The 12,237-nt window shown below is 44.9% G+C and overlaps 1 protein-coding gene across 2 annotated transcripts in view; it reads right to left on the bottom strand.

Moving 5' to 3' along the window:
- Positions 1-11,143, bottom strand: part of CEP72 (centrosomal protein 72) — a 46,947-nt gene extending 35,804 nt beyond the window's left edge. For both annotated transcript variants that reach the window (XM_024218564.2, XM_024218565.2), the window contains exons 1-3: positions 11,083-11,143; positions 4,747-4,874; positions 3,002-3,194 (exon numbers count right to left, since the gene is read on the bottom strand). In XM_024218564.2, coding sequence (XP_024074332.2) covers positions 3,002-3,194; positions 4,747-4,874; positions 11,083-11,143 — 382 coding nt within the window. The remainder of the gene's footprint in view (positions 1-3,001; positions 3,195-4,746; positions 4,875-11,082) is intronic.
- Positions 11,144-12,237: the final 1,094 nt, after the last annotated feature.

The following is a 12,237-nucleotide window of genomic DNA, read 5'->3' as shown; positions in this document are numbered from 1 at the left end:
TATTATTATGCTCCATACAGGTTCCGGGACAGCCAAGGAGGAGGTATCTGCTATTCAGCTTCTGGTTCATCAGTAATCTCCCTGGACTCCAGAGAGATTACTGATGAAGCTGAGTAACACATACCGCCTCCTCAGCCACCCCAGAACCTTCATGGAGCATATCAAAAGCTAAGGTTCTTCTCCCGGAAGAGAAGAAACAAGAGATTTTCACGCAGGGCAGCTTGGGGTCTGGGAAGGCACAGTGCTGTGGGGGGGCTCCAGCTGGCCCGGGGCTTCTCTGACTATGGGGGGGGGGGGGGGGGGGGGCTCGGGCTCGAGGGGGGGGGCCTTAGGGCTCTGGCTGAGGGGGCCTTGGGCAAAGGGGCGGAGCTGGGGGCTAGCCTCCCCAACGGGGGGCTCCACCTAGTGCTCATGGGTTCATGTAATGTGAATTTGGAATTACAGTAGAACACCTTGGAAATGGAGGTTGTTCATAACTCTGAACAAAACGTTAGTTCTTTCAAAAGCTTACAACTGAACATTGACTTAATACGGCTTTGAAACTTTACTATGCAGAAGATAAATGCTGCTCTCTCTTTTTTTTTTAATACTTTGCGTTTAACACAGTACTGTACTGTATTTGTGAGGTTTTTGTTTTGTTTTTGTGTCTGCTGCTACCTAATTGCGTACTTCCGGCTCCAAATGAGGTGTGTGGTTGACTGCTCAGTTCGTAACTCTGGTGTTCGTAACTCTGGTGTTCGACCGTACCTTTTCGTTAATGAAACCAGAGGCCATAACCTTTTAGTTGAAATCCTGACTCCACTGAAGTCAACAGCAAAACTTCTATTGATTTCGAGTAGGCCAAGATTTCTCCCTTTGACTCCGCAATGAAAATAAAGCTTTATATTAGGGGCTGACTGGCAACTCCACTCACATAGACATAAGTGAATTCTGTTCTAAGGCTAGCAGGAGGGGAAGATGGCCGTAATGACCATTATACAAAGAAAATTAGGACAATTAACTTTTGTCACTTTGTTGAGTAGTTAAAGGGAGGTTTGTATTTGGCATGGTTTTTTTTTTTGTTTTTTTTTTAAAGTTAACATCTTGCTCTGGTAATATAGCTGCATGTACCCAACATTCCCTTTTAAAGGATCCTGATACTTAAATCAAACTACACTATTGACAGCAAAAGATACACAAAGCTACAGACTACTGAAAATGGGTCACTGTTCTGAACAATTCTATGGGAAGGGGAAAAGACAAGTTCTCAGAGTGATATTTTAAATAGTTAGTTCTTCTGTTTTGGTATAACTGTTGGATTGGTTCACAGAAGCTAACAGAATCCTACAGGGAGCAGGATATGGTTTTCTTCCCTACGTATCCACTAGTAACAGGTTAGTTGTGGGCACAAGTCTTGATAAGCATTATCAAAAAGTTTGAAATACAAATAAATGCAAGGAGGAAACAGTAAGCTTTCTTATCAAAACATTTACGTATACAGTTAATTTGTGCAGTAGCTGTGTGCATATTTGTGTGTCTAATTAATCAAATCATATGTTCATAGAAAATATTGATACAAAAGCATAACAGAATAGAGCACCCATTCATATTACAAAATGTTTACTCTGAACCTTTATTCAAAACATCTTTATTCAGAAAAAGTATTTTGCATTTTCAAAACACAAAGTCAAACTTGGTAATGTTTTTTTCATATTAAAAATAGGGTGGGATTTTCAAAAGCTCTCAGTGTTGGCCTTATTCTTCTACCGCTGAAGACAACGGGAGCTAAGTTAGACCAGCGGTGAGCACATTAGAAAAATCACACCCGTAAAGTCTCTATAAAACTGTTTGCACTAAAAGAACATCTGCAATGGGATATTGGAATGATCTATAATTGTTTAACAAAGTGCTGAATACCCCAAATAACCACGTAATGAAGGTTTTTGCACATCAGCTTTGAACTTCATTATTTAAGTTCATGCAATAGCCAGCCCTGCTGCTGATAAATGACATTGGCTCTGTCTCAGACCCTAACATGCACTAAGCTGGTAATGTCACATCAGCCACAGAATGCTGCTGGAGCTATGTGCTAAATCTGTCACTTCATGCTGTTGGTACAGCACATGGCTCCTACTGATTCCTGAACCAACACACAATTAAAAAAATAAAAAATAAATAAAAATCCTGCTCCAAAGAGCTTACAGTTTAATTTAAGACAAGTTGCATTCACAAAGAAGCACAAGCATGATGGTAATAAAAACAACATGCTTTAATGTAGGTTAGCTATGTGCACAGATAGATGGTTTCCAGTCAATCTATCTAGATATCTTAGGTACATATATGGCCCCCATTATCACAGTATTTGAGCATCTCAGTGTCTTTAATGTATTTATCCTCACAACACCCAGTGAGGCAGAGAAGTACTATTCTCTCTCTATATGCCTCAGTTCTGTAGCTGGGAAAGAGACTAAGACTCGGATTCACAAATGTATTTAGATTCCTTACATCCACTGATTTCACAAGTTAGGAGCCTACATACCTTTGTGGATCTGGACCTACGTGACTTGCCCAAGGTCACCCAGGAAGCCTGTGGCAGAGCAGGAAACTGACCCTGGGTCTCAAGCTAGCTCTTTAGTCACTGGCCTAGCTTTCCTCTCTAATCTAATCATATTCTTTCATATTTTTTTAAAAGTTATAAATAAAAAAGGGTATCAGAAGTCGTACTGACCATTTAGCTAGCCATTATTATGGTAACAAAGGTTTCCCTCCACCTGGAAAGTTGTTCCATACATTTTAGAAAACCACCAAAAACACATTCTTAAAAGTACATATATAGCCTATAAAGAATAAATGTGGACATGGTATAAAGGTTTCATTGGCACTCATATGGAATAAACTGCATAAATCACACGCCACAGACATATTCTCGATACATACACATATATATTTCTCTTTCATATAAGATACTTAATACTATATCTAAAATTTCAAGAACTCAAGTTAAGTTCTGAATTGTACTTACCTAATCGTCTAAGGTTAGGAAGCATGTGCACAACAAAAAGACGATAATCAGACTCATTTTTAACTACAGGGTTCAGACGGAGGTCCACATCCTTGAGCGCAGTTAAACTATGAAGTCGAAATATTTCTGATAGTGATGAAATGTGATTGTAATAGAGATTGAGCTTTTCTAAAAATATGAGATGCTGAATACCCTGTTAATGTATAGAAAATAGAAACCATATTAGTTTGTACTCACATATGACTTGAATAAACTGTACGTTTTCATAGAGTGAAATACACTAGGTCATTGATATAAATCAAAGCCAGGCAACTAGTGATTTAATAGTCTTTACCATCTGCCTGTAGCTGTTTGGTGGCCTATGTGAAATGAGTTGCTGGTCTCAGTCCAGGTTCAAGTGCACACATGAACATTTTTAAAAACCTCACAAACACAAATCACAAGTGACATTATTTGTTATTCTTTTTGGCTGTATCAAAACTATCCTCCAAGAAGATATTCCTTCCAGACAAGGGTTGTAGCTGAGTGGTAGAGCACTTGGGGACAACTTAATAACTGTTGCCCATGCCATATCTGTTATGTGCATATAAAGCTCTTCTGTCTTCTAGTGGCATCTTTAAATATTTAAAAATTTCTAGTGACACTTAAAACATTTTTGAAGTTAACATTATTTTGCTGAGCAAGATGAACAATTAGTTAAGAGTGGTGAAATTTAAATATGAACTGAGCACCTCTTAAGTATTGACCTTCATCAATTTGAGCTCTTCAAGCTATCGAGAAATGTTACAGATATTATGTAAAATAAAGTAATGTAGTATATTGATGCTGTTCTTCACAAAAAGGGTTGAGATAAGCCATTACATACTTACACTTTGTTCCTGCAAAGATTTAAGCACATGCTTATTTTTACCCACATGAAGAGTCCCGATGACACTGGTTGAACTCTTGTATTTAAATTAAGCATGAGTGTAAGTCTTTTTAACCTGAAAAAGGTGATGGATTGATAGCACTTGAAACTAAAATCCTCCTTCAACTACAAAGGAGCTATAGCACAGGCTTCGCAATGCATGTTTCCCCATACTAAACCACTGAAATGCCACAGTCTTCGAGAAAGAAAACCTGTAAGTTTAATACATTAGTTCAGACTCCATGCCAGCTTTTGCTGAGACTATGACCAAGGGTGCCAATTATAATCTGGACTCCAGCCCACTTGGAATAGACTAAAACTACAAAATCATTTCACACAGTGCTCTGAACCACCACCAGAAAATAATTTTTGACCACTAATCCAAATTAGATTCAAAATTGTCATTTGGAGATTACACACTCTGTATTCTGTTACCAATCCTCCAAAGCCATCCAACTCCATTTACTTGTGAAAAAAAAAAAAAAAGTTACTCACAAGTGTTTGCAGGATCAGGGACTAAATCAGGATCTGCATGCTGTGCTGTTAATGGAACAGGTAGTGAGTCTGCTCACAAAATACTTATTTTCTTTACAGATACTGAATTTTAAGTTTATCAGAAGGTAAACTGGCTCCCCCTTCACCTGTACCCTCCATTATTTTTCCATAAGGTACCAGGTTTGCAAAGCACCAAAAAACCGGATATTGTTCCAACCTCCATAAAACCCTCAATATGACTCCCCCAATCCTCTTGTTCCTTCTCCATGACTTCAAGACCCAACCCAGTTCCTGTTATATACATCTTAAATAATCATTTAAAAAAATTAAACAAAAAACGTACCTCCAAGCTAACCAATGCATTGCGAGAGAGGTCTAAGGATTTTAGGCGAGTGAAATTTTTCAGAGAATTTCCTAAATGAGTAATCTTTTCATGATAAGTTCCAGGAAGAGACAATGATCGGACATCAGCTACAATGAGAAAATGTGAAACCTGAATATACTGATCATAAGAAAAATTAAGTTATTGAAATTATTCTAATTCTTTTAAATACACCTGATATTGAAGTGACAGACAATGCAAGATGCATGTTTAATTTTTTTTGTGATTTTAGGATTGTGTGTGTGTCAATGACTTGGAGAATATTTATCATTGGCAAGTGGAGCTAACAATGACAGGGATTGGCCTCCTTGTGCCTATGAGGGCAGATTTTAAAAACTGCCTGCGGATATGCTGCTTGGTAGAACTGCAAAGAGGACCCAGACAAAGATAACACACCTTCCATCTGTATTGCTTCCCACCAAGCTGTCTGCATGGAAATTGAGCCACAAAGGCAGAGGACAATCCCACAGAAAGCAACACTTCCGCTTCCATTCTCAAAATTCTAATGACATTCACATGTGGCCAAAGAAGGGTGCACCTGTAAATTACGGTATGTTTCTTGCAGTCAGATTTCATCTATATCAACTTGTGAACAGATTATACCTATTTCAACTAAATAGATCTGTGGCAGTTTCTTACGAAGCCACTAAATTACTACACTAAAATCTAGTTTCTAACCAAACAGTTATGCCACAGTCTAATGGATTTATTGGCATGTACCCAAGCAGCCTTTTTGTACTTGTCTTCTGGGTCTATGTGATGAAACAAAACCTCTTCCCTAGTTCTTTTAGCAGAAACAGCTTATATTTCATCAGATAAATAACCAAATGGCCAAAAAACCCAACTGCAGGTCATGTGGGGCTTGACTGTGATGGACTGTAAGCACCTGCTGAGCATATACTGTTCCTATAGAAATCAGTGGGACATGAGGGTGCTCAGCACCTTGCTGCAGACATTTAGCACCTTTTGGATCAAACCCTCACAGAATGTGCTTGACCTGATATCCCTCGAGCAAAGAACATAAAAGTATTATTAGTGATGTGCTCAGGACTGTTCTGTAGTGAGGTCGGATCACGGCAGAAGAGTGGATCAGCACTTTTGCTGCATGGAGGATGCTATTTTGTTCTCAAAATGGCATGCTCCCCATAGCATGATGCATTGCAAGGTCATGCCACATGAAAGATGGCATTTGGTAGAGCAAAATGGCATCCTCCGCACAGCAGGAACTCACGTAAATTGTACATGCAAGGTCACCCCCACATGGAGGATGCCATTTTAGGGCAAAATGGCATCCTCCCCACAGCATGACCCTACAAGCACCATGTGCGTGAGTTCATGCTGGTGGGGGCATTCTGGTAGATGCCCTTTCAGGACTACACCACTGGCTCAGGGATGTCAGAATTGAATAAGAAGAAATTAAATGTCAGAGGGGTAGCTGTGTTAGTCTGGATCTGTAAAAAGCGACAGAGTCCTGTGGCATCTTATAGACTAACAGAAGTATTGGAGCATAAGCTTTTGCATGCGTCTGACAAAGTGGGTATTCACCCACGAAAAAAAATTAAATGGCCATCTATTCTTCTCTGTGTGCAGTTGCAGTTAAAAAGAAAAGGTGGCACAGTCACTATTGTAAAAAGTCTGCTTAGTCATACAAAAGCAACAGTGAGCAGGAAGATTTCTATGATAGATAGGGAGCACAATGCCATTGTGATGGGGGCATTTACCTCACACAGATGGTGAACCAGTTAAGGTGGGCTGGTGAGGCCAATTAACACACCTGATTTCACCTACAGGGTGGGCTAGGCCTATTTAAAAATGAAGCTTGGCTAGGGAGGAGCTGGGTGGTTTCTATAAAAGGAGGAAGACCAAAGCAGAAGGGGGCTACTTGGAAAGACCTCTGCAGTCCCTCTCTGAGTACCAGAGACCAGGAGGTACAGAGATGTCACTGGGATGGAGCATGCTCTGCCAGTGAGCATGGGGGGAGGCAGGACCTGGACCTCCAGGAAAGAAATCCAGCATGGCACTCAACTGAAGAACTTCAGGAGGGAGTTTATATGCCTGGGGCAGGCTCTGATGGCAGAGTGAAAGGAGGAACTCCTAGAGTGGACTTGATAAAAAACAACCGATAGGCAGACAATATTAGGGATAGACAGAGGTGGAGGATCCAAAGAGGCAAGGCTCCAGGGAAGTAACTTGTGAGAGTGACCATTCTCCAGAAGAATAGAAAGCTGGGGGAGACTCCAGGATGAATTAAAAATTTAAACCTGAGGGAAGGGGCAGAAGTTGCTTTCATTTTGGTTTGTATTTCGCTTTTGAGTTTGGTTAAAATATTCCAGGGAAAAGTCCTAGGGCCAGTATTCTGACAGAAAAAGGGAATGGAAGAGGAGCCCTGGAAGGGCAGGAGATGTCATATTGATTACCAGTGCTGTGTGGGACAAGGTCCCTTTGGGATGTTGATACTGTCGAAGAGGAGAGACTTTAATGTGGCCTGGCCGGAGATCTGAGTCACAGAAGAGACACTGCAGTGCCAGAATGGATGTCAGCAGGGAGCGCTAGATGAGCAAAGAGTTAATACCCACACCCAGCCATAAGGGGGTACATCGGTAATGAGTCCACTCTTCTATAGCCATTAAATACTGCAGAATCCAGGCTTGATTTGAAGAAGATGGGGGGGGGGAGAGGGTACAACTGGGTGCTGTGGGTACAACCCACACTAAGTGCTAGTCTACACTATCATGCTACAGTGGCGCAGCTGTAGAGCATCTGGTGAAGATGCTCTCCTATCGGCATAATTACTACACCTCAACGAGAGGTCAGTGGGAGAGCATCTCCCGGCAACACAGCGCAGTGCAGACACCCTTTAAGTCGATGTATCCTGCGTCACAAAAGGGTGATTTTTTTTCACACTCCTGAGCGACTTAAGTTACATTGACTTAAGCGGTAGTGTAGATAGGCCCATAGTGGAAATGTGGTATCATACCACACTAAAGGAAACATTGGGAGCTTCTGAGCATAGCAATGCTGAATCAACCACCCTTACACCACTGGGAGTTCCTAAGCATATAGATCAGGGGCGGGCAAACTTTTTGGCCTGAGGGCCGCATCGGGTTTCGGAAATTGTATGGAGGGCTGGTTAGGGGAGGCTGTGCCTCCCCAAACAGCCAGGCGTGGCCCAGCCCCTGCCCCCCCGCCCATTCCCTGATGCTCCCCCGCCCTCCCCCCCAGGACCCCTGCCCAATCCACCCTCCCCACTCCCTGTCCACCCCCAGAACCTCCACCCCTGACGCCCCCCGCCGCCCCAACCAACCCCTCCTCTCATTCCTGACTGCCCCCCCGGGACCCCTGCACCCATTAAGCCCCCATTCCCCGCCCTCTGACTGCCCTGACCCCATCCACACCCCCGCCCTCTGACCACCACCCCGAACTCCCCTGCCCTCTATCCAACCCCCCCTGCTCCCTTACCACGCTACCTGGAGCACCGGTGGCTGGTGGCACTACAGCCGCACCACCTGGCTGGAGCCAGCCACACCACCGCGCAGCACAAAGCACCGGGTCAGGCCGCGGCTCTGCAGCTGCACTGTCCAGCCGCCCAGAGCATTGTGCCGGCGGCATGGCACGCTGAGGCTGCGGGGGAGGGGAAACAGCGGGGGAGGGGCCAGGGGCTAGCCTCTCGGCCCAGGAAGGAGGGTCCCAGGGGCCGGATGTGGCCCGCGGGCCGTAGTTTGCCCACCTCTGATATAGACGCTGCATGCCCACTATTTCATTTCTTTGTAGGGTGCAGCTTACTTCCTCCTCCATCTCGTATATGGCTTGCCAGTGTACAGCACTAATAGATCCGTCTACCATCCACAATGCATCCTTGGGATGTTACATGCCCCTCAAGTACAGCAAATGAATTCTCCCTGATCCTTATGTGGACCATGCAAGAGCTGGCAAGGGAAGGCTCTCTGTGCCATTTCCCATATTGCACATTTGTTAAGCGGCAAGCAAAATGTGTCCCAAAGTTTCTAGCTGTTATCGTTGCAAGAGAACCACACGGTACTGTCTTTGTACATCTAAAGTCAGGTTACTGTTGCCCAGAGCTTTTCCCAATTTACAACTGAATTAAAACAGTCTGTTCTTCCAAGCTACTTCTTTTCATGTCTAGCATGCCAACTTACTTCTCGTTCTCGACACTTAGGCACTCCTAAGACATGCTTTTTCTAGGGGTCTTTTAATGTTAACCCACTTTAGGGAGAAGTGCGTTGGAAAACACAAAGGAAGATATCTGTATCCCTTTGAGTTTGGATCTTCACTTAGTAAGTCAGTGTGCTATGTTTTATCCGTGCTAGTCTAATTAGGATTGTAAGGTACTCAAACCAGCAACTGATCTTTCTCTAATTTCATATAGTACCAAGTGCACAGATGGTATACCAATTAAAGCAAAAAGATCAGTCTGATTACACTATCCTGACTGGAAGTGAAGTGAGAAAGGAAAGGTAATTTTACTGGCTAATGGGCCTCCATCTTATGTACTCATCTACCGATTCCAATTTTGCAGAGTATTACACTCGCTTTGTACTGGAATAAATGACTATGAGTTGTAAAGAAGTGGAAGATTATGCTCATCGTGACATGAGCCACTACAGCTGCTGGGCTATATAATGCTATGAGATACACTGGTGTATAACCAGAGTAATACATTTAATTTTATCAAAGTTACTTTGGATTAAAACCAGTTTAAGTGACAGCAGTATTGGACTCCGAGGGTACCTCTACTCAGCAATTAAGCACCCGTGGCTGGCCCGAGTCAGCTGAATTGGGCTCCCAGAGCTCAGGCTGTAAAATTGCTGTGTAGATGTTTCGGTTCAGGGAGAGCCCAATCTCTGGGACCCCATGCGGGGGGGGGGAGGGTCCCAAAACCTGGGCTGCAGCCCAAGCCCAAATGTCTACATAGCAATTTTTAGCCCTGCAGCCCAATTTAGCTGAGCTGGACTAGCTGTGGCTATGCTGGGGTCTTTTATTCCAATGTAGATGTACGCTAATACTCCACTTTTTTCTGCTTGAAAGTGGGGCTTCCCAGCAGCTTTAATAGATGGCATAAAGCAATGGTTTCTGGCTCTCATAATTTGGAGGCCACCAGATATTTATGGGACAAGAAACATGAGAGGGGACCAGATCCTCCTACACAGTCTACTGTAAAATCACCATGTATCAGTTAACTGGGGATTCCCCTAGTTAAACACCTAACCAGTGATATACTGCCTCCACAGTCCCTGCTATAGGGCGCATGTGGGCATGGTCAAGGGAAGAGGGGCATGGCCAGAGCACAGCTGGACTATGACAGCTGTATCTGTCTGCCGCTCAAAGGACCAGCCCCCTGTGTAGAATCAGGGAGCTCTAAAGGTGGTATAAAGTCATCTCTGCCCCCTCCCTTACGATGTGGGATTCAGGCTGCTCCGATCACAATAGCTGCCATTTTAAAATCCAGGACAGTTTGAACACGTGGGTGGGCTCACGGCAAATACCTGTGTAACCAAGCACATCCACACACGCACATGGCCACCACCAGGATCACAGGCAGCAATCAAACCCTGACCACCATCGCCACGGTCCCAAGCCTCAACCACTTGGGGCGGCGGTTATGCCCTCCCCTGTTGTGCCATAGCAACAGGCCGGGCAGCCACTAGCAGCAGACATGGGCACAGCCCTGTGACAGGCGAAGCCGAGTGCTGCGAGAAGGGCTGGGCGTCGTGGCCAAGCTGCAGGCTCCCGCCTCTGATGTGTCCCCGTTCGGGGGCTCCTGGTCTCCAAAGTGTCCCTGCTCAGGGGCCTTGCCCCATGGCACATCCCTGCTAATCTGGTGCTGGGGGGCATCTGACCAACCACAGGGCCCAGCAGTCACCAGCAAGAGCAGCGTGATGGGGGACCCCAGCCCCGCCCAGGCGTGGCCACGCCCTCATTCACACACCGCCATAGGAGGGGTCGGGCAGCTCCTGACTGGCGCGTGCAGCGAGTCTTAGCCCCGCCCCCCACAGACCCTCGGCCTGCCTGAGGCAGCCACACCGGGTAGGAGAGGGCAAGAAAGGGGAGCCCCAACTGCTGTCAATCGTCTCCTCCCATTGGTCAGCGGTGCTCTGGGGGCGGGACCACTACACAAGCCCCGCCTCTTGTTTTCCAACCCGCCTTGTGCCGCTGGATTAACGGTTTTAACCGCCAGCGAGGGAAGCTACTGTCTTCATCTCCAGGCTCCTGCCCCCGGCGATCATCCCTGCCACCCCCTCCTCGAGGAGCAGCACCCCCAGGATGGGAGCTGATTACCGAGGTTCTGATGCCGTAGATTGACTCTCTCCCGAATCGCCTCCTCCGTGAGCGCCGCCATCGCTTTCAAACACTGCGCATGCGCCCTGACGTCCTGATGCTAATAGCCTCCTGAAGGGTCAACCAGACACGGCTTGGGGGCGGGGCTTCCGCGGGGAAGCGCGAGCGGCGGGGGCGGGGCGCTGAGGGGTGGGGCCTGCTGCAGGCGGCAGCCCCCTGAAGTGCTGGGGCGGGGCTTAGGGCTGCAGCTGCTCCCCCTACGTGTCTGTGCCCAACCTGTGATGGGGGCAGCCTGTAGCCCAGGGTCTGGGCTGTGGACTCCCGGTTGAGAGCCTGTTCCAAGGCCCATTGAAATCAATGTGCAGCAGGCCCTAGACCAGAGCCTTACCTCCCCTACCCAGCTGTGCTTCTCTTGTTGGCTCGCTGGGCATTGATTGGCTTATTTATTTTATAGGGGGCGCAACACTGACTTCCCAAAAAGAGTATTTTGGAGTATGAAAAAATCCAAAAACAAAAATCCCAAATCCAAAGGGGAAGTCCAGCTACGACCAGTGATTAGGTTGGAAAAATAACTGCCCTGCTTCTGGGCATCTAAGTACCCTCGTGTGTGAAGATAATCTGATTAATTTTTTCTCAGACTGTCATTCCTGCCCATTAAACAATTTTGCCCTCTGACAATTTTTATATTAAAAATCAATTTCTATTCTTTATAACAACAGATAGTGATGAGTTACCAACACATAATTTTTACAAAATAGTAGTTTCCAGGGATGGAAAAAATACACATAGCCAAACCTGTATTTCCTAAGTCTCTTAGGTAATTTGAAATAATATCCAATATTTTCAAAATAGAGCTTTAGTCTTCCTCTTGAGATGTGATGGAAACCATCTATTCTAAGAGCAAAGACATTCCTGTTTCTTTTTTTCCTCACATTGGTTTCGGTTTCACATGGTCTTCTTAGATTATGCAATGTCACAGTTAGGACAGTACACATTTCACAAAATAGTCTGTGACTAAAAATGTAGAATTTTATTAAATATGAGATAGCTCAACCATCCCAAATATATCTATAAAAAAACCCCTAGTAATTCCAAAGATTAAATTAGCTCTTTTATTATAAAACGTATTACTGAGGTTTATCAAATTCAATATTC

Source organism: Terrapene carolina, unplaced genomic scaffold (genome assembly GCF_002925995.2).
Source record: "Terrapene carolina triunguis isolate 2854851 unplaced genomic scaffold, T_m_triunguis-2.0 Scaffold229, whole genome shotgun sequence".
NCBI lineage: Eukaryota > Metazoa > Chordata > Testudines > Emydidae > Terrapene > Terrapene triunguis.
The sequence above is the reverse complement of the archived record's forward strand: the minus strand, read 5'-3'. Positions and strand labels throughout refer to the sequence as shown.